A 22,875-nucleotide genomic window follows, 5' to 3' on the forward strand; every position below is an offset into this window, starting at 1 on the left:
GCATAAAAATAGATTCAGACATACAAAACAGAGAAAGACAGACACTTTAGACATTCAAACCAACAAACACAAATTCTTGGACTTGCAAACACCAACCCAGACATTCATACAAATAGATTCAGACATACAAACAGAGAAAGACTTACATTTTAGACATTTAAACCAACAAAGAAATATTCTTGGACTCGAAAACACAAGCCTAGACAGGTATACAATAAGATTCATTCATACAAACTGAGAGATACAGTAAGATAAGAATTATAAACTGATAAAGAAAGATTCTTTGATTGGCAAACATCAAATCAGTCATATATGTAAAAAGATTCAGGAATACAAACAGAGAAATACACGAACTCTAGACATTCAAACTAATAAAGAAAAATTCTTGGAATTCCAAACACCTACCCGGAAATTCAAACAAATAGATTCAGACAAACAAACAGATATAGACAGACGATTTAGACATTCAAACAAGCGAAAACAAATTTTTGGACTTTCAAACACCACCCCAGATATGCATACAAATATATTAAGACATACAAACAGAGAAAGACAGTCACTTTAGACATTCAAACCCACAAACACAAAATCTTGGACTTGAAAACACCAACCCAGACAAGCAAACAAATAGATTCAGACATACAAAACAGAGAAAGACAGGCCCTTTAGACATTCAAACCAACAAAGAAAAATTCATGGACTTGCAAACACCAACCCAGCCATGTAAACAAATAGATTAAGACATACAAACAGAGAAAAACATGCACTTTAGGCATTCAAATCAACAAAGACAAATTCTTGGACTTGTAAACACCAACCCAGACATGCAAACAAATAGATTCTGACATACAAACAGAGAAAGACAGGCACTTTAGACATTCAAACCACCAAAGATAAATTCTTGAACTTGCAAACACCAACCCAGACATGCAAACAAATAGATTCAGACATACAAACAGAGAATGACAGGTACTTTAGACATTCAAACAAACAAAGACAAATTTTTGGACTTGTAAACACCAACCCAGACATGCAAACAAATAGATTCAGACACACAAACAGAGAATGACTGGCACTTTAGACATTCAAACCAACAAAGAAAAATTCTTGGACTTGCAAACATCAACCCAGACATGCAAACAAATAGATTCAGACATACAAACAGAGAATGACAGGCACTTTAGACATTCAAACCAACAAAGACAAATTCTTGGACTTGCAAACACCAACCAAGACATGCAAACAAATAAATTCAGACATACAAACAGAGAAAGACATGCACTTTAGACATTCAAACCAGCCGAGACAAATTCATGGACTTGCAAACACCAGCTCAGACATGCAAACAAATAGATTCAGACACACAAACAGAGAGAGACATGCACTTTAGACATTCAAACCAACAAAGACAAATTCTTGGACTTGTAAACATCAACCCAGACATGCAAGCAAATAGATTCAGACATACAAAAAGAGAAAGATAGTCAATTTAGACATTAAAACCATCAAAGACAAATTATTGGACGTGCAAACACCAACCCTGACATGTATACAAATAGGTTCACAAATACAAACAGAGAAATGCAGTAACTTTAGATAGTCAAACTAATATAAACTAATTTTTGGACTTGCAATCATCAACCCAGAAATGCAAAAAAATAAATTCAGACATACAAACAGAGAAAGTCAAGCACTTTAGGCATTCAAACCAACCAAGACAAATTCTTGGACTTGCAAAAACCAACCCAGACACGCAAACAAATAGATTCAGACATACAAACAGATAATGACATGAACTTTAGAAATTTAAACCAAGAAAGACAACTTCTTGGACTTGCAAACACAAACCCAGACATGCAAATAAATAGATTAAGACATACAAACAGAGAATGACAGGCACTTTAGACATTCAAACCAGCAAAGACAAGTTCTTGGACATGCAAACACCAACCCAGACATGCAAACAAATAGATTCAGACATACAAACAGAGAAAAACATACACTTTAGATATTCAAACAAACAAAGACAAATTCTTGGACTTGTAAACACCAACCAAGACATGCAAACTAATAGATTTTGACATACAAACAGAGAAAGACTTGCACTTTAGACATTCAAACCAACAAAGACAAATTCTTGGACTTGCAAACACCAACTCAGACATGCAAACAAATAGATTCAGACATACAAATAGAGAATGACAGACACTTTAGACATTCAGACCAACAAAGAAAAATTCTTGGACTTGCAAACACCAACCCAGACATGTAAACAAATAGAGTCAAACTAACAAACAGAGAAAGAGCGACAACTTCGACAATCAATCACGTAATGACAAATTTTTGAAGTTGCAAACATCAACACTGATAAGCAAAGAAACAGGTTCAGTAAAACAAAGAGAGAAATACAGCCACTTTAGACCTTCAAATCGTCACAGACACATTTTTGAAGTTGCAAACACTAGCCCAGTTATGTAAACAGATAGAGTCAGACTCGCAAACAGAGAAAGACAGCCACTTTAGACATTCAAACCAACAAAGACAAATTCTTGAATATGCAAACACCAACCCCGACATGCAAACAAATAGATTCAGACATACAAACAGAGAAAGATCGACACTTTAGACATTCAAACCAACAAAGACAAATTCTTGGACTTGCAAACACCAACCCAGACATGCAAACAAATAGATTCAGACATACAAACAGAGAAAGACAGACACTTTAGACATTCAAACCGACAAAGACTAATTCTTGGACTTGCAAACACCAATCCACACATTCAAATAAATAGATTCAGACACACAAACAGAGAAAGACAGACACTTTAGACATTCAAACCAACAAAGACAAATTCTCGGACTTGCAAACACCAACCCAGACACGCAAACAAATAGATTCAGACATACTAACAGATACAGACAGGCACTTCAGACATTCAAACCAACAAAGACAAATTCTTGGACTTGCAAACACCAACCCAGACATGCAAACAAATAGATTCAGACATACAAACAGAAAAAGACTTGTACTTTAGACATTCAAACCATCAAAGACAAATTCTTGGACGTGCAAACACCAACCCAGAAATGCAAACAAATAGATTCAGACATACAAACAGAGAAAGACAGTCACTTTAGACATTCAAACCAACAAAGACAAATTCTTGGACTTGCAAACACCAACCCAGACATGCAAACAAATAGATTCAGACATACAAACAGAGCAAGACAGGCACTTTAGAGATTCAAAACAACAAATACAAATTCTTGGACGTGCAAACACCAACCCAGACATGCATACAAATAGATTCAGACATACAAACAGAGAAAGACAGACACTTTAAACATTCAAACCAACAAAGACAAATTCTTGGACTTGCAAACACCAACCCAGACATGCAAACAAATAGAATCAGACACACAAACAGAGAAAGACAGACACTGTAGACATTCAAATCAACAAAGATAAATTCTTGGACTTGCAAACACCAGCCCACACATGCAAACAAATACAATTAGACATGCACACAGAGTAAGACAGACACTTTCGACCTACAATACAACAAAAACAAATTCTCGGACTTGCAAACGCCACCCCAGACCTGCAAACATATACATTCAGACATACAAACAGAGAAAGACAGTCGCTTTATACATTCAAACCAACAAAGACAAATTCTTTGACTTGGAAGAACTAAACCAGACATGCAAACCAATAGAATCAAACATAAAAACAGAGAAAGACAGGCACTTTAAGACATTCAAACCAACAGATAAATTCTTGGACGTGCAAACACCAACCCAGACATGTAAACAAATAGATTCGGATATACAAACAGAGAAAGACAGACGCTTTAGACATTCAAACCAACAAAGAAAAATTCTTGGAGTTGCAAAAACCAGTCTAGACATGCAAAGAAAAATATTCAGTCATACGAACTGAGAAAGACATGCACATTAGACATTTAAACCAACAGACAAATTCTTGGACTTACAAACATCCGCCCTGACATGCATAAAAATAGATTCAGCCATACAAACAGTGACAGACATGCATTTTAGACATTTAAACAAGTAAAATCAAACACATTGACACGCAAAAATAAACTCGGATACATATACAAGTAGAGTCAGTCATAAAAAGTGAAAGACAGTCATATAAGACATTCAAGACAGCAAAAACAAATTATTTAACTTGCAAACACCAACCCAGACATGCAAGCAAATAGATTCAGACATACAAACAGAGAAAGACAGACACTTTAGACATTCAAACCAGCAAAGAAAAATTTTTGGACGTGCAAACACCAATCCAGACATTCAAACAAATAAATTCCGACATACAAACAGAAAAAGACAGACACTTTAGACATACAAATCAGCAAAGAACAATTCATGGACATACAAACAACAGCTCAGACATAAAAACAAATAAAATCGGACACACAAAAGGAGATAGAAATGCCGTTTAGACATTCAAACAAGCCAAGAAAAATTCTTGGACTTGCAAAAACCAACCCAGACATGCAAACAAATAAATTCAGACATACAAACAGAGAAATACAGTCACTTTAGACATTAAAACCAACAAAGACAAATTCTTGGACTTGCAAACACCAACCCAGACATGCAAACAAATAGATTAAGACATGCAAACAGAGAAAGACAGGCACTTTAGACATACAAACCAACAAAAACAAATTTTTGGACTTGCAAACACCAACCCAGATATGCATAGAAATAGATTCAGACATACAAACAGAGAAAAACATGCACTTTAGACATTCAAACCAACAAAGACAAATTCTTGGACTTGCAAACACCAACCCAGACACGCAAACAAATAGATTTTGACATACAAACAGAGAAAGACAGGCACTTTAGACATTCAAACCAACAAAGATAAATTCTTGAACTTGCAAACACCAAACCAGACATGCAAACAAATAGATTCAGACATACAAACAGAGAATGACATGCACTTTAGACATACAAACCAACAAAGAAAAATTCTTGGACTTGAGAATACCAACCCAGAAATGCAAACAAATAGATTCAGACACACAAACAGAGAATGACTGGCACTTTAGACATTCAAACCAACAAAGAAACATTTTTGGACTTGCAAACACCAACCCAGACATGTAAACAAATAGATTCAGACATACAACCAGAGAAAGACAGACACTTTAGACATTCAAACCAGCAATGACAAATTCTGGGGCCTACAAACATCAACCCAGACATGTAAACAAATAGATCCACAAATACAAACAGAGAAAGACAGGCACTTTAGACGTTCAAATCAAAAACAACAAACTCTTGGACTTGCAAACACCAACCCAGACATGCATACAAATAGATTCAGACATACAACTAGAGAAAGATATCCACTGTAGACATAAAAACCAACAAACACAAATTCTCGGATATACAAATACCAACCCCGACACGCAAACAAATAGATTCAGACATACAAATAGAGACATACAGACACTTTAGACATTCAAACCAACAAAGACAAATTCTTGGAGTCTAAAACACCAACCCAGACATGCAAACAAATAGATTCAGACATACAAACAGAGAAAGACAGACACTTTAGACATTCAAACCGACAAAGACTAATTCTTGGACTTGCAAACACCAATCCACACATTCAAATAAATAGATTCAGACACACAAACAGAGAAAGACAGACACTTTAGACATTCAAACCAACAATGACAAATTCTTGTACTTGCAAACACCAACCCACACATGTAAACAAATAGATTCAGACATACAAACAGAGAAAGACAGGCACTTAAGACATTTAAACCAACAATGACAAATTCATGGACTTGCAAACACCAACCCAGACATGCAAACAAATAGATTCAGACATAAAAACAGAGAAAGACAGACACTTTAGACATTCAAACCGACAGACAAATTCTTGGACTTGCAAACACAAACCCACACATGCAAACAGATTGAATCAGACACACAAAAAGAGAAAGCCATGCACTTTAGACATTCAAACCAACAAAGACAAATTCTTGGACTTGCAAACACCAACCCAGACTTGCAAACAAATAGATTCAGACATACAAATAGAGAAAGACAGGCACTTTAGACATTCTAACCAACAAAGAAAAATTCTTGGACTTGCAAAAACCAGCCCAAACATGCAAACAAATAGATTCAGACATACAAACAGAGAATGAAAGGCAATTTAGACATTCAAACAAACAAAGACAAATTCTTGGACTTGCAAACACCAACCCTGACAAGCAAACAATTAGATTCAGACATACAAACAGAGAAAGACAGGAACTTTAGACATTCAAACCAACAAAGAAAAATTCTTGGACTTGCAAACACCAGCCCAGATATGTAGACAAATAGAATAAGACACATAAACGGAGAAATACAGACTCTTTGGGCCTTCAAACCCTTAAAGACCAATTCTGGGACGTTCAAAAATAAACCCTGTCAACCACATAAAAAGATTCAGACATACAAACAGAGAATGACAGGCACTTTAGACATTCAAACCAACAAAGACAAATTACTGGACTTGCAAACACCAACCCTGACATGCAAACAAATAGATTCAGACATACAAACAGAGAAAGACAGCCACTTTACACATTCAAACAAACAAAGACAAATTCGCGGACTTGCAAACACCAACCCAGACACGCAAACAAATAGATTCAGACATACAAACAGAGATAGACAGGCACTTTAGACATTCAAACCAACAAAGACAAATTCTTGGACGTGCAAACATCAACCCAGACATTTAAACAATTAAATTCAGACATACAAACAGAGACAGACAGGCACTTTAGACCTTCAAACCAACAAAGACAAATTCTAGAACTTGCAAACACAAAACCAGACAAGCAAACAAATAGATTCAGAAATACAAACAGAGAAAAATAGACACTTTAGACATTCAAACCAACAAAGACAAATTTTTGGACTTGTAAACACCAACCCAGACATGCAAACAAATAGATTCAGACATCCAAACAGAGAGACAGACACTTTTGACATTCAAACCAACAAAGACAAATTCTCGGACTTGCAAACACCAACCCAGACACGCAAACAAATAGATTCAGACATACTAACAGAGACAGACAGGCACTTCAGACATTCAAACCAACAAACACAAATTCTTGGACTTGCAAACATCAACCCAGACATGCATACAAATAGATTCAGATATACAAACAGAGAAAGACAGGCACTTTAGAAATTCAAACCAACAAAGACAAATTCTTGGACGTGCAAACACCAACCCAGACATGCAAAAAAATAGATTCAAACATATAAACATAGAAAGACAGGCACTTTAGACAGTCAAAGCAACAAAGAAAAATTCACGTACTTTCAAACACCAAACCAAGAAATGCAAACAAAAAGAATCATTCACAAAACGAGAGAGTTGTAGGCACTATAGATTTACAAATCACCAAAGACAAATTCTTCACCTAACAAATATCAATCATCCAATGCTAACATAAACAACCAGACATACAAACAGAGAAATATAGACACTTTAGACATTCAAACCAACAAAGACAAATTCTCGGACTTGCATACACCAACCCAGACACGCAAACAAATAGATTCAGACATACTAACAGATAAAGACAGGCACTTAAGACATTCAAACCAACAAAGACAAATTCTTGGACTTGCAAACACCAACCCAGACATGCATAAAAATAGATTCACACATACAAAACAAAGAAAGGCAGGCACTTTAGACATTCAAACCAGCAAATACAAATTCTGGGACTTGAAGTACCAACTCAGACATGTAAAAAATAGATTCAGATGTACAAACAGAAAAAGACTTCCACTTTAGACATTCAAGCCATCAAAGACAAATTCTTTGACGTCCGAAAACCAACCCAGAAATGCAAACAAATGGATTCAGACATACAAATAGAGAAAGACAGACACTTTAGACATTCAAACCAACACAGACAAATACTTGAGGCTGAAAACACCAATTTAGACATGCGAAAAAATAGCTTCGGACATAAAAACAGAGAAAAAAATGCAATTTAGACAGATAAACCAACTGAGACAAATTCTTGGACATTCAAACACCAGCCCTGACATACAAACAAATATATTCAGTCATACAACCATATAAATACAGGCAATTTAGACATTCAAACCAACAAAGACAAATTCTTGTACTTGCAAACACCAGCCCAGATATGAATAGAAATAGATACAGACATAGAAATAGAGACAGACAGGCACATTAGGCATACGAACCAACAAAGACAAATTCTTTGACTTGCAAACACCAACTCAGACATGCAAAAAAATAGATTCACACATAGAAACAGAGAAAGACAGTCACTTTAGACATTCAAACCATCAAAGACAAATTCTTGGAATTGCAAACACAAACCCAGACATGCAAACAAATAGATTCAGACATACAAACAGAGAATGACAGGTACTTTAGACATTCAAACCAACAAAGACAAATTCTTGGAGTTGCAAACACCAACCCAGACATGCAAACAAACAGATTCAGACATACAAACAGAGAAATACAGCCACTTTAGACATTCAAAACAACAAAGACAATTTCTTGGACTTAAATACACCAGCCCAGACATGCAAACAAATAGATTCAGACATACAACTAGAGAAAGACAGACACTTTAGACATTCAAACCAACAAAGACAAATTCTTGGATATGCAAACACCAACCCCGACACACAAACAAATAGATTCAGACATACAAACATAGAAAGACAGACACTTTAGACATTCAAACCAACAAAGACAAGTTCTGTAATTTGCAAACACAAACCCAGATATGTAAACAAATAAATTCAGACAAACAAACAGAGAAAGACACACACTTTAGACATTCAAACCGACAAAGACAAATTATTGGACTTGCAAACACCAATCCACACATGCAAATAAATAGATTCAGACATACAAACAGAGAAAGACAGACACTTTATACATTCAAACCAACAATGACAAATTCTTGGACTTGCAAACACCAACCCACACATGTAAACAAATAGATTCAGACATACAAACAGAGAAAGACAGACACTTTAGACATTCAAACCGACAAAGAGAAATTCTTAGACTTGCAAACACAAACCAACACATGCAAACAAATAAACTCACACATACAAACAGGGAAAGACAGGCACTTTAGACATTCAAATCAACAATGACAAATTCTTGGACTTGCAAACATCAACCCAGACATACAAACAAATAGATTCAGACATACTAATAGAGAAAGACATGGTCTTTAGACATTCGAACTAACAAAGACAAATTCTTGAACTCGCAAACACCAACCCAGACACGCAAACAAATAGATTCAGACATACAAACAGAGAAAGACAGACACTTTAGACATTCAAACCAACAAAGACAAATTCTTGGACTTGCAAACACAAACCCAGACATGTAAACAAATATAATCAGACATACAGACAGAGAAAGACAGACCCTTTAGACATTCAAACCAACAAAGACAAATTCTTGGACTTGCAAACACCAACCCAGACATGCAAACAAATAGATTCAGATATGCAAACAGAGAAAGACAGGCTCTTTAGACATTCAAACCAAAAAAGACAAATTCTTGGACTTGTAAACACCAATCCAGACATGTAAACAAATAGATTCAAACATAAAAACAGAGAAAGACATGCACTTTAGATATTCAAACCAACAAAGACAAATTCTTGGACTTGCAAACACCAACCCAGACATACAAACAAATAGATAGATTCTGACGTACAAACAGAGAAAGACTGACACTTTAGACACTCAAACTAACAAAGATAAATTCTTTGACCTGCAAACACCAACCCAGACATACAAACAAATTGATTCAAAAAAGTATTTTAAAAAAATGGGGGGAGGGGAGGGGAAGGTTGCCCCTTTGGGGGCTCGGGGGATGGGGGCCCCTTGGGGTTTGGGTATGGGGACCTCACAACACTGTTCAAATGGAACTTGTGTATTATAACGACCACAGAGTTTCATCCCAAATCATCTTCTAAAATGTCTCAAACTGTTTCGCCTAAATCATCTTCTATAATGTCTCAAACGGTTTCGCCCAAATAATCCCCTAAAAGTAATTTCGGCGTGTTCCTTTGTTTCAGCATCCCTGCGCTGTCACATTTGAAATTCCTAGGAAACCCTTTCCCGCGTAAAATATATTCAATCTGTCTTCATCTCATAGGTGTTCCTAGCTACACTATTATGGCTTCGATAGAATATTAATTCCAGAATTTATCGCTAAGCCTAATGACCGGAGAAGCCATATTTAAAAATAGAATATCAATTTATCTCTGTCACTAAAGATCGTTTATCTCTCAGACCTAAAGATCAAAGAAGCCATATTGTTTCTTAATTCCCCTTCGTTGATAAATAATTCCACGCCGATTATGCAAATCAATTTCTCAGAAATCCAGTTCCCCTCGATTATGCAAATCAATTTCTCAGAAATTCTCTCCCCTTCGTGGATCAATAATCCTTGAATATATTATATCCCGTCAGCGTTAGACTTGATTATAGATGGCAGCACATGTGTTCGCGTCGCGCTGGTACCCCCTTCCCTTTTGGTGTGATTATCATTTCTGAATAATTGTTTTACAGATGTTGAACTTTACGGTCAAGAAAGAAGGTTAAGGGCGATGGGAGCTCCTTCTATTTAGGACAACCCTAAATGAGATATTGGAAACGACAGATACTAAACAAAAACAAGTTTTCGTTAATTAAAATAGTTTATTATTTTAGTTTCAAGTGAAGAACAATGCTAGAATTTTGAATGAACACGAATTATCTAATTTATGAAGTGGGTTACCTTCTCCTCAAACCCCCGTGAGTTACGCTTTATTTATGAAGTGGGTTGCTTTCTCCTCAAACCCCCTGTGATTTACGGAAAAAAACATGACAATCTGAGAGCGTGTTCCAGGTATGATAAAAAGTTAAAAAAAAAAAAAATTCATTCCAGGTGAGAATCTTTTCTTCTGTCTTTTAGGTTAAATGCTGTCCCTGCGTAAAGAGCTAGGGGTCATATTTAGGACAACTTTAGAAATGGTATTAAAACGCAAAGATATTAAATAAAAACAGTTAGTTAAGTTAATAGTTAATTAAATTAATTAAGCAGAAATTAAATAAACTAAAAAATTAATTTAATTTTAAATTAAGTTTAAATTTAAACATAAAATGCGAATTAACAGCTGGACCGGTTGAAAATTAAATTCGTATTTAATTTTTGTGAATACGGTTAAGTAGCGTATTTAGTGAATTAACTTCTTCGCAATCATCATCAAATTGGGAAAAATGAAGACAAATGACCAAATTTTATGGGAATTAATGGGTTTTAAAGCATTAACACTCATATTTACTCATTACTCATTAAAACTGCTCGTATTTTAATGATCATTATAATGCGTATTGAGGCATTAGTTTATAAACCGTTCTAGTCTAGGTTCATAGGTTAATTCGTTTTAAATTTAAATTAAATATGTATTAAATAAAAATGTCCACCGGGAACGCGCTCTAAGCTTCGCTCAATGCCTTTTTGTAGCATGTATTAAATATTTTGTTTTCAAGTCAAAATTAAGCGGGTAATAAATACCTTCTTTGAAGGGTTCATTCTTATAATCAAGACAATTATTTTCAAGTGTTCAGCCCATATACGGAGCAGTATCCAAAGTGAATAGGGACATTCCCACTATTTTTTTATTCAAAAATAGTAGCTTGCCTATATCATACCAAAACTCTTTCACCTTTTTGTGAACCTTTTATGGCTATATTAGGCGGATAACTTAGTACCATTTTTGGCTTTTGAAGGTCTGGTCGATAACATCTGGGATCGATTTGGCTTTATTTTGGCAGCGCAATACTGCATATTATTATTGCTTTTGGCAGCGCTTACGCCGGTAATATTTTCTCTATTTAAGTTACAACACAGTAACTTAAGTCGAATTCGAGTGCGCTTTCGGCAGGTTTGAAACCCACGGAGATTCTTACTATAGTTGTAACTTCTTCTTAAGTACAACCAGAGAAAAAAAAACTATATTTTCTGGTAGTTCCCCGAGAATCCCCTCTCCCTGAAAAAAAAACTAATTTTTGAACACAGGGTTCCTGCCATCAAAAATTTTTTCCTTCCTGGTGCATATTTTTCCAGATATTATTCCTAGGAATTCACGTTTTTTCTTAGGTGGACTTCTTTTTGGACGCAATAAAAGTATTCTTTACAGGTTCGAGGATTCTTTAAGCATTCATTACAAGGATTACTTCTTTAAGCATTAAATGAAAACAAATTTGTTTTCCCAAGTAAAAGCAAATTATTTTGTGTGTATTAATTATGGTTTCAATAAAGCGCATGCTAAATTTTTGCGGAGATAGTGGGAGGATTAGTGTGGCGGCAGACCCCCTCATACATAAGATAATTTTATTTCAAAGTTTAATGGGGCTCTTCACTGTCAGTTGAAAACCTCATTTTTTGTTTGATGTCAGTTTATTATTAGTACCATATTCAGGGCCATCCTAAATATAAAGAGGACTACCGCCCCTTCACTCTTTAATTCTAAACTTATCTTTTGCGCGACAAGGCTACGAATATGAAATTTTCCCTTGAAAAGGTGCATCCTATTGGTATTATTATTATTGTTTTTTTTTGGGGGGGGAGGGAAGGGGGGGGGGTTGAAATCTCAACCATGATTTTCCAGGCCTCGAGGTAGGACGATTTCAAGGGGAGTAGTGCGTGGGACAAATGTTGCTCTTGGGGATCACCCCTCTCTCTTCCACTTTTGTGGAGGTAATCACATGAAGGTGAACTTTTTTTTGCCCTAAAATACTCTTGCCATGTGCTGGGAGATGTCATCTCATCAGAGACAGTCTGTTTTTAACGCTTATTTCTAAATATTCTTCCACGTGAGGGAGGTTAGGGAGTAAATCCTCTTTCCATCCTGATCGGAAAAAACATTGACTAAAATTTGAGAAATTCGACTAAAAATTAATTTTTTGAGGATTCAGGCTCCAAACACCGCCCCAAAAATATCCACTAAAATCTGGGCATTATTGGGTCAGCAACTAATCCTGCTTTAGTGTCGATATTACTGTATATACGTTCTAAATTTATATAATATCCGGTTATATGGTATGGACTGTATTGTGCCCTCAGCATGGGCACCCATAGGGGGGGGAGGCAAGGGGGTGCCTGCCCCCCCCTGGCTGAATGACGGTGTCATATATTTGTATTAATGTAAAAAACTTTCTACAGCATAAGTTTTCAAAGAAAAGTAAAGAGCTCTATTAAGTCAAAAATGGGCAAAAATAAAGTCAAATAACCTTACGAGCGTAAAACTACCACAAATCACTATCAACAATTAAATGAAACTCAAAACGAACAGAAATTATAATAAATTGTCGAGTCAAACTCGAAACGAGCATAAATTAACATGACTAGGGCTGACGACCCCTATGCCTTCTCAAGACCAGACCATAACTTAGGCTTTACTAAAAAAAAAAATAATAATAATAATAATAAATGACCGTGGATTGTCAGTTTAATTTACCTATAGCCTACTGATATTTATTCCTTAAAATAAAAAATGGGTAAAAAAAAAGTGAGGAAAAAAAGTTTTTTACTTATTTAAGTAAAAAAAAGTGAAAACATTTATACATATTTTGTTTTCAGTAAAGCGCAAATTACGTTCTGGTCTTAAGAAGGCATGGGGGTTATCAGCTCTACTAATCTTACATTTTGTTCGTTTTGAGTTATACACGTCTATTTATTGTAATTTCTGTTCGTTTATAGTTCCATTTGCTTATTGATAGCGATGTTTGGTAGTTTCTCGCTTTGGAGGCTACTTGACTTATTGTCCGCCCACTTTTGGCTTAATGGAGCTCTTTACTTTTCTTTGAAAAGCTTGTTTTGTCTGAAAAGGTTTTTTTAGATGAATATATGTTCGTTTTTTATTGACAAAGTCATTTCCATGAAAAAAAAAATATTTTATATCTTTTTTTTTTTTCTATAAGAATCCATAGTTTTGCATAATTGTTGGGGTTTGACATGCCCAATATTCCTAAAGACATAGTTGCTGGGCCGTTCTACTATGCTGAACAAAATAGTTGTCTCAAAATTTTGACTAGATGTGTTTGGGAAATAAATCAGCTCGAGTGACAGGCTGTTTACTCTCCAGTTTCTTTTCACTCTTAGAAATGATACAATAACTTTCAATTTTTAATCGGACTAGCTACTTTAAATGTTTCAGTTATATTTCTATCTATTATAGAGAGATACTGCGTGCGATATTACCTAAATACCTTTTTGAAAACTTGAATGTATGCAGTTTTTTCATTTAATTGGAATTCCCCCTGAACACTTCCTAGAAGTTTCAGTTTAATACTCTTAGCGTCTTTGGTTACAGTAACTGTAGTTGTAATACTACAAGTATACACATAGCGCTTTCTGGCTAGTTCAAAATCCCCCACAACTTACTCTTAAAGATATAACTTAATAACATAAATTGTTCTCGGGATATTGCTTTGTCACCTTTTTGAAAGTTCACATGCTCATAGTTTGTTTTGATTTACTTCAATGTCCACCTAAATATTTCTTATATTTGATTACTGAAGATATTGTTATATTCTCTTTGGGCTATTGGCTACAAAATGGCTATCTCACATTTTCGATTGAATGTGTTTGGGGGAAAAAGGATATCAGAGAGAGGGGGGGGGGCTATTTTCATTCCATCACGCTTGACTCTTAAAATGAAACTAGAACTATGCATTTCCAATCAAATGAGCCTCCTCTTAAGTTCGGAAAATCAAATCTTCATAAAATCCATACATCCCCCCCGGGGCAAAACTTCAAGCCCTTAGCCTTATGCTCTGGGGAGCTGTATCAACCCCAAAAGCTGGGTTACGCGATCTTTGGACTATTTTCGAACAAATCTTAGAATATCTAGCGGATGCATTGGGGGAAAATATGACTGGGGGGGGGTGTATAGCTGCCCTCCGATAAATTTGACTCTTAAAAATGGTTCTTTAACTTCAGATTTCCTATCCAATGAGCCCCCTCCGAAGTTTAGACGACCCCTAGCTCCATAGGAACTTAAAAGGTCCTCGGGGTATATCTTACAACTCTTGCCCTGAGGACCATGAGGGGGTTCTCATTCTCAAAGATATGAATTCTGAATTTTTAAACTACGTCAAACAAAATAACTATCTCGAGATTTTGACTAGAAGTGTTTGGGGAAATGATGAGCTTGGGGTGTGGGGGGGGGTGGCTGCCCTCCAATCACTTTTGACTATTAAAGAAGGTGCCAGCCCATTCCATTACCAACCGACTGAGCCCTTTTCGAAGTTTCTACGACAACAAATGGCCATCTTAAAATTTCTATCAGATGCGTTTCTGGAAAATACGACGTGTGTGTGTGGGGGGGGGGGGCTTTTTGCATTCTGATCACTTTGACTCTGAAAAAGAGCACTATAACTTCTGATTACCAATCCTATGAGCCCTCTTTGAAGTTTATACGACCACCATTTCTATAAAAACCTTCAGCACTGGAAGTGTTGATTAGACCAGGTCAGCCCCCGCCCCCCCCAAAAATTCAGTCTATGGGTGCCCCTGGTCCTTAGGGACAAATACGCCACCATATGGTGGTATGACTTTTGAAACTAGGAGTCTAGGATGGTGTGTAAACAGCTTTTTGACAGCTCTAAACCGATAGGATATCTCAGAATTTTCGCTCTATAGAATGTTATCAGTGGCATCAGTGATCCGTTAGCCATCAGTGGCAAGCGACATTTAATCCTAAGAACTGGTGCAAGCAAGAGGACTTTTACTCCCACCTTAGATTGCTCCTCAATGTATCTTTTCTTGCGCCATGATTGGTGCTTCATATGTCCAAAGAGATTCACCTACTCCGACTTGATCTTGGCATCCGTTCTTGGTTCCAATCCATCTAATCTCGGGTTCGTATTCCACAAAATACCCATCCTCATGGTCAAACACTGGGAAATACTGCCAGCGGCTGAACGGTGACTGACATTAGCTATAGTAAGCCCCTATTTGTGCCTACTATTCTCGGGGATACCACGAAAAGCTTATCGCCACTGCCCCCTTGGCTTGAAGTTAGAGACATGTCATTTACATTTCTATGCTGGACTATAGAAAAATAAAATTTTAACGCATCTTACGTACTATACCACATTTGCCTGTCTTTTTTACAATAGTTTATCTTTCGAAGCGTGTTGCTAATGCATAGTCTACCATTATAATTTGCTTCAATAGTATATAAAGAGTAGAGAACTGTTGATTTAATTAACTGTTCTTATTTCAGTACCAAAGACCTTAACTAGGGCTTTTAAAGGTTTGAATGAATTTATAGCAATGGCAAAACACCAGAGGCATTCAGTATTTTGGCAAAACCTTTTGGCAAACTCTATATGGTTCTGTTCGGCCGCATATTTAATTTTTGGCTGTATTCAAGCCCCTGAAGGTTTATAGCTATATATGATAAATATCCATTTGTAGCTCCATTTGGCCATGCTTTGGCAAGTAACAACTATCTAGGTGTATTGCTGTTTCTGTTATGCATACTTGCAATAATTTTAAGAACTTTAAATCCATAGATGGGATTGTATGCATTTAATATTGTCAGAGGCTTCAATTACAGGGGGGCCAATTTCCCCTAGACTCCCTAAAACTTAAAAAATCCCTTATTTTGGCATTCTCATTGAAAAATAACCTTTATTCTTGTATTTTTTTTTTTGAAAAATCGAAAAACAATTTGTTCTTTATTTCGATGAAAAATCGAAAATTTTTACTATGAGTATTATAGTAACAAAACAATCATTTTTATGTCAGAAATCGTGTAAAGGAAATAAATAAACGTCGTAATAGCCTATTTTAACTGTTATTACCAAATATAGCCTATGCCTCGTAACAAACGATTCCTTTTAAGGAGCTGTCAATAGCCTATCAAAATAAAAAATTAAAGATACGACAATAAAGTTGTCCTAATATTAATCTAATCCTGTAAATGAAAATTTAAATAAAGTTTGCTAAACCCAACTTCTGTAACGTTGAGCTTTACCCTGGAATTGTAAATATCTCCCCTTCTCTTATATTTTGATTACAAATCAAGTCCGTTTGTTTTCTATCCTGTCTTTCACTCTGGACGCTGGCGTCGAATAATACAAACGAAGAAAAAAAGAGAGATTAGTGTCCTGTATTTCTGTTTAAAACTTATTTTTTCATTTCTTGGTTTTATTGTGTTATTTTTTTTCATAGTAATCACATTATTCCTTAAGAATTTGTCACATAGGGAGGCAAAATAACTCCAAACTTTTACCCATTGTTCTTATGTCAGGGATAAAGAACACAAAAGCTGATTGTATCATTTGTAGGAAATCTTTAACCAGTAAAAAATAACGAGTTTAAACCAGTAAGAAAAAGTTTTGAGTCGCAACATTTTTTAAAAGTAAACTCTCTCTTTCTCTGTAATACAACCTTTCCGGGACTTTTATCTAGTTTTTTTTTTTTTTTTTTTTTTTTTTTTTTTTTTTTTTTTTTTTTTTTTTTGATGGCTAGATACAAAAAAAGAAAAAAAAAGTGTGGCTAAAAACCAATTTCCTCTTTGCCGTTTTGGCGTTCTTTTTTAAGTTGCCGATTAAACTTCTGACTCCAAATTTGTCAGTGGTAGTTCTTCGTTTTAGACTGTATTTTTTTTACCTTCAAGCCACGTCTTTTCAATCTGGGTGATCGCCCCACCTCGCTTCGTGGAAACTTCATACTTACGCTCAAATTCTTTGACAGTAATCACCCACTTTCCTCAGTTTACTCATTTTAACTTTTCCAGGACGTTGGCCGTTTCCCTGTCAGAAGATCTAGTCAAGCCATTTCGACATGTCATAGAGACACAGCATAGAACCAGAAAGGCGGTTGAAGTCACTGTTGATAAAACAGCGAGGTCACTGGCTGAATGGCGTGCAGCCCAGGCTAAAGCCAAGAAACAATGTTATATGTGTGCCAGAGACAATGAGAAAATGCAAGACGTTGGGTTTGGTGATTCTAGACACGGAAGGTCGAGAACATTATCAGAAAAGGAAACGGTCAAGGTATGACAACAGAAGAAAAGTAAATTTACATATGATCTGTAACTTTATACTTTCAAATTTTTGAATGTCAGTCCAAGGTACATGTCCATCAGTTTTCATGTTATCTCTCACAGCTGAAGCATTCTTATCCTTAGTCGCCTCACCACTTAAAAAAAAATTTCATTTACACAAAATTAGTTTTTTTTATATACTATGAAACAATTTAAAATCTACAATTGGCGGAACTAGTAGGCCTATATGAAAATACTGATATATCTATGCAAGGTAGAAGCTAATAGGAAAGTTGCTCCATACTTCTCTCCTCAAATAAAGGTCCAATGGATAAAAAAGCATTCTACACCTAAAACTGCAATAGCAGTCAACATTGTTCGACAGAGCTGTTAGATCTCTCCAAAAATTGCTGCTAAAATGCAGCTAAAGATAGTAAAGTTCTACTCCCGTAACTTTCCTCTCTCCGCTTTCACATCAACGTAAATGGTTCTCAACTTTTTTTGCCAACAGTACATAAGGCGGTACATGATAATGTGGATCACTTTCTTTATTTTTAAAACTTCGACTATTTTAGTAACCGTTTGGTTCGTTTGTTTCTCTCTAAATCCGTGTCTTCAATGTGGTTTTGTGGCAAATTCGAAATTGCTTTTTTACTCTTTCTGGCTGCTTTTGAGGCTCAAAAGGCAAATCAATCGCATTTGATTTTTCGGTACTGGTGCATTATATGGGCCTTTCTAAAAAGTCAAGTTTGGTTAATGCTAATGAAATAAAATAAAATAGGATGAATATATAGCAGTTTAGAAACAAATTTGTGCTACATATTTGAACATTAGGGGTGGGGGGTGATGGGGGTGAAGGGTCGCGTATATTGAATACATAACCACACCTAGGTACCTCTCCCCCCCCCCTAAGCCCCCAAAAACAAAGGTTTAAATATCGTAACGCAATAAAAACCACGCTATGCATTGCATTGCACAATAGCAGTCTTGAATTAACCCGTCAAAAACAGGTTTTTCGTGACTGGTTGTCTTGTAAAGGCCCATATAGTGCACCAGCACCGATTTTTCTTATGAAAAGTCAAATCCGGTGAACGAACTGCTGTTTTTTCGGCCACCTTCTTTAAAACTAGACGCAATGAAGACATGGCCTTTATTATATAACGATAACTCGATGTATAATTGAACCACTAATACAAACCCGAAAATTTTCATGGTACAACTTAATCAACGGTACTTGAAATGCATAAAATATCAGTTCATTTGCTCATTCTTATGTTGTGTCTCTGAAATTTTATCTAGCAAGCTAATGTCAAAATAAGTAAAAATTTAACAGAACATATTGTCAAACTCAAATAAATTTTATGCCAATCCACTGATGTATATGAACTATGCTTGGTTTTTAAGCATATTTCGAAAATCAAAACAAGTTTTGCCTCAGAATTTTAAGCGCATTTCAGCGTTACGGGTCAATAATAATTATGGCTTTCTCTATAAGGAGAGATTTACTTTGTAGTGGATAGTTGATATCAAAATTATTTTCAGATTCTAAATTTGCAAGTTTTTTGGTACTGTTTTACAAAGCGGTAACCGCGCGACAATTGTATTGAAACTCAGATAGGATAAAACCTGGTACTTATACGAGACGCTGTATAAAGATAGGCATTGCAAAGGGTTTCTCACTCCGGGAACTATATTTAGCCTAAACTTTAGTTTTTTGGGGTTTAGGGGGACTAATAGGTACCTAATTTGGGTTGATTAGGTTAGGTTACGTATTTAATATATACTATTTACCCCCCCCCCCCTAACGTGCAAATATGTTTCCCAAATTTGTTTCTGAACTATTATATTTTCATCCTATTTTGTTTTATTTCATTAGCATTAACGAAACTTCACTTTTCGCGTGTATACCGCTTTGTAAAACAGTACCGTTTTTTTATGCTAATCCTTCAACAGGCTTTTCTATTAGTTGTTTGATGATTATGTAATTCTTGGTCGCAGCTAAGGCTTCGTTCGTGATCGGAGATTTAATTTGGGGGGAGGTGTAGCAAGGTCTCCTAGCTTTTGCATGGGTACCTTTTTGGTATTTTCATTGGGAAAAGTGAAAATTCCCCCTAGCTTTTGAAAAATAAATTCTTTGTATCTTTATTTAGAAAAAAATGCTTGCCCCTCTCCCCCCGTCACCCCTACGTTTTTGTGAATCAGCGCCACATTTCATACCTCCGTACTAGGGAGAAATACTAATGACATTTTATTACTTCGAATAGCACATGTATATGAAATATTACCCCCCCCCCCTCCACTCAGAAAGTGCTGGTCTCACGCTAAGTTTAGCCGTTTTTGCTCAACCCTGTCCTCCAGCGTAATATTAAAATTTTTGCTTGGTAAACAACTTGAAAATTAAAAAATATATTTAGGAAATATAATACATTGATTTGTTTTTTTTTTTGTTTTTTTTATTTTTGCCGTGCTGTAGAATATGTCAACTTGCATTAGTGCCTAAAGCTGTAGTGCGCATGCACTTAATTGCGTCATTAAATGTTACTAACTTTTCAGGAGCACTTTCTTTATGAATTACTAATTTAACACCTGCTAAGTCGTGCAACAGGCGCAACCGCAAAATTGTGATTGTCTAAATGCCAAATCTTTTAGTTTGCCATCAACCGACTCCTGGATTGTAATAAAACAAAGAATGCAGTCAATAACCAGCCCAGAAAATCTGGAACACTGTCCTGATCATATCATACCTGACTATCAATGCTAAGCAAGTTTATTATACACTATAGCAAGGCCATATCCAGGGGAGGGGTGTACCGGTGTTGAACCCCCATTGAATTTTTATCCGACTCGTAAAAAAGTAACAAAATGTATAGAAACAGATTTTGGATGCGTTTTGTAAAGCTTTTGTTGTACCCCCTCCCCAAACAAAGAACCTGGATATGCTTTTGCTTTATAAACTACTTTAATTCGTAGATAATTTAATGAATACGGATCTATAACAATCGATCATTAAAAACATTAAATATTGATCCTAGTATAATCACCCCATGCCAAGTAAGTCCATAATGACCTTTGATATGTAAACTGGATCTCTGAAATTTTAGCATAATTTGTATTTCTTATTTACTTAAACACCTTCCGTGGATACATTTTGTGTCTAAATCCATTCCTGAACGCCTCATTTTTAATTCAACTACTTGAGTACATAGCGAAAAGTACCTGATCTACGACTTTATTATAAATCCAAATCAAAGTTTCTAGAAATATCAGGTATTTTAGTCGGTGGGCTTGAATGTTAAATGCGCTAGACACACAAAGCAAAAAGAGGGGGAGGGGATGTGCCATCGGAAAAACTCGTTGTAATTCTATGACTTTTATAATCCTACGTATAAAGCTCCAGATGGATGGCAAGCCCGGTTTGACCTCAGATCTCAGGAGGTTAAATAGCTGTTTACCCAAAACTGCTGCAGGCTTGTCTTCAGGTACTTGTAGGGGAGGGTAACAACCCCCAAATTCTGACACCAATCAGATCAAAGTTAGCTAGTCCACTTACCTGCCAAGATTTTCCCTGTTTGACCTAGGCCGACTTTGTGCAGACTGTATTCGAGTTAAGTAATTCTTGAAGACAAAATCAATTCAGAAATTTATTACCTACAGAGGAATTTAAGCTTTAATTCTACTAAATTTCAGATTGATAATCTCAACTATTTTTTTTGAGAATAGTTCATTGGTACTGTGGCCATATCTAGGTGGGGGTACATGGTTTGATGCCCCCCCTCCCTCCCTGATTTTTTTTTGTCCGGCTCGTACATAAGTAAAAAAGAGAAATACATGTAAGTATATTTTTGCACACAGTGACCTTGATAGTTACTAATCTTTTTTTTTGTCTCCCCCTCGAATTTCTTCTTGTAACTCCCTCTCCTGAACAAAATACCAGATACGGCCCTGATTGATTGTATTCTCTAGAGCAAATTGCTAATTATTTGAAAATTTCTACTTCGCAAGGCATTATAGTTACGGTGGCGTTGCTGATTTTTTTTTCTTCTTATCTTCCCATGTTAAATTGCCGAAGATTTGACCATGGGCGCCCATAAGCTGAATTTCAGGGGGGTGGCAAACCTGGTCTAATTGGCACTTTTAATGCTATATAATAGAAATCTCAGAACAAAAATATAAAGCTAAGGCAGCATCATTCAGCCAGGGGGGGGGGGGCCCCCTGCCCCCCCCCCCTTATGGGCGCCTATGGATTCGACCCTTGCCAGTTTCTCATACTCCTTGGGAATTGTAGAAGAAAAATCTAGGTTGTCAAGACGCGCTTTTATTGTAAGGCACCTGTTGCCTATTATGCGTGACAGTTTTCTTGAAGTTGCTTCATATGTGTCGTCTTTTTGGCTTTGAGGATATAACCAGAGGAAATGAAAATAAGTATTGCAATAAGTTAAGCTTAAGAATAAACTAGTTCAAATAATTCTTGTTTTTTTTCAAGGGTTATTCAATACATTATCAAAAAGTTCTATTTGAAGTTTGAATTAAGAGTGGCGAACAGGCGTATGGAAGCCATGGTGGTTCCTGAGAAAACGCTATTACTAGGGTACTTCATCATATTTTTGTTTTGTTTCTAATCTTAGTCCCGCCCAGTTTCGGGAGACGGATACAGTTCGTGGTAACGAACTGTAAGTAAGGAGCGACCCGGCTCAATAGTAACCGAAACTGTAAAAAACGAAATTTTCATACCAA

At 36.0% G+C, this 22,875-nt stretch overlaps 1 protein-coding gene across 3 annotated transcripts in view; it reads left to right on the forward strand.

Annotated features, from left to right (window-relative positions):
• Positions 1 to 22,875, forward strand: part of Nost (Nostrin) — a 123,530-nt gene that overhangs the window by 23,372 nt on the left and 77,283 nt on the right. For all 3 annotated transcript variants that reach the window (XR_016142113.1, XR_016142112.1, XM_089093271.1), the window contains exon 2: positions 17,893 to 18,151. Coding sequence is in view for 1 of the 3 variants with exons in the window: in XM_089093271.1 (XP_088949397.1) it covers positions 17,893 to 18,151 (259 nt within the window). In the remaining 2 variants the exon portion in view is untranslated. The remainder of the gene's footprint in view (positions 1 to 17,892; positions 18,152 to 22,875) is intronic.

This window comes from Artemia sp. Qi Xiang Cuo, chromosome 8 (assembly GCF_049724085.1).
Source record: "Artemia sp. Qi Xiang Cuo chromosome 8, ASM4972408v1, whole genome shotgun sequence".
Taxonomy (NCBI): Eukaryota; Metazoa; Arthropoda; class Branchiopoda; order Anostraca; family Artemiidae; genus Artemia; species Artemia sp. Qi Xiang Cuo.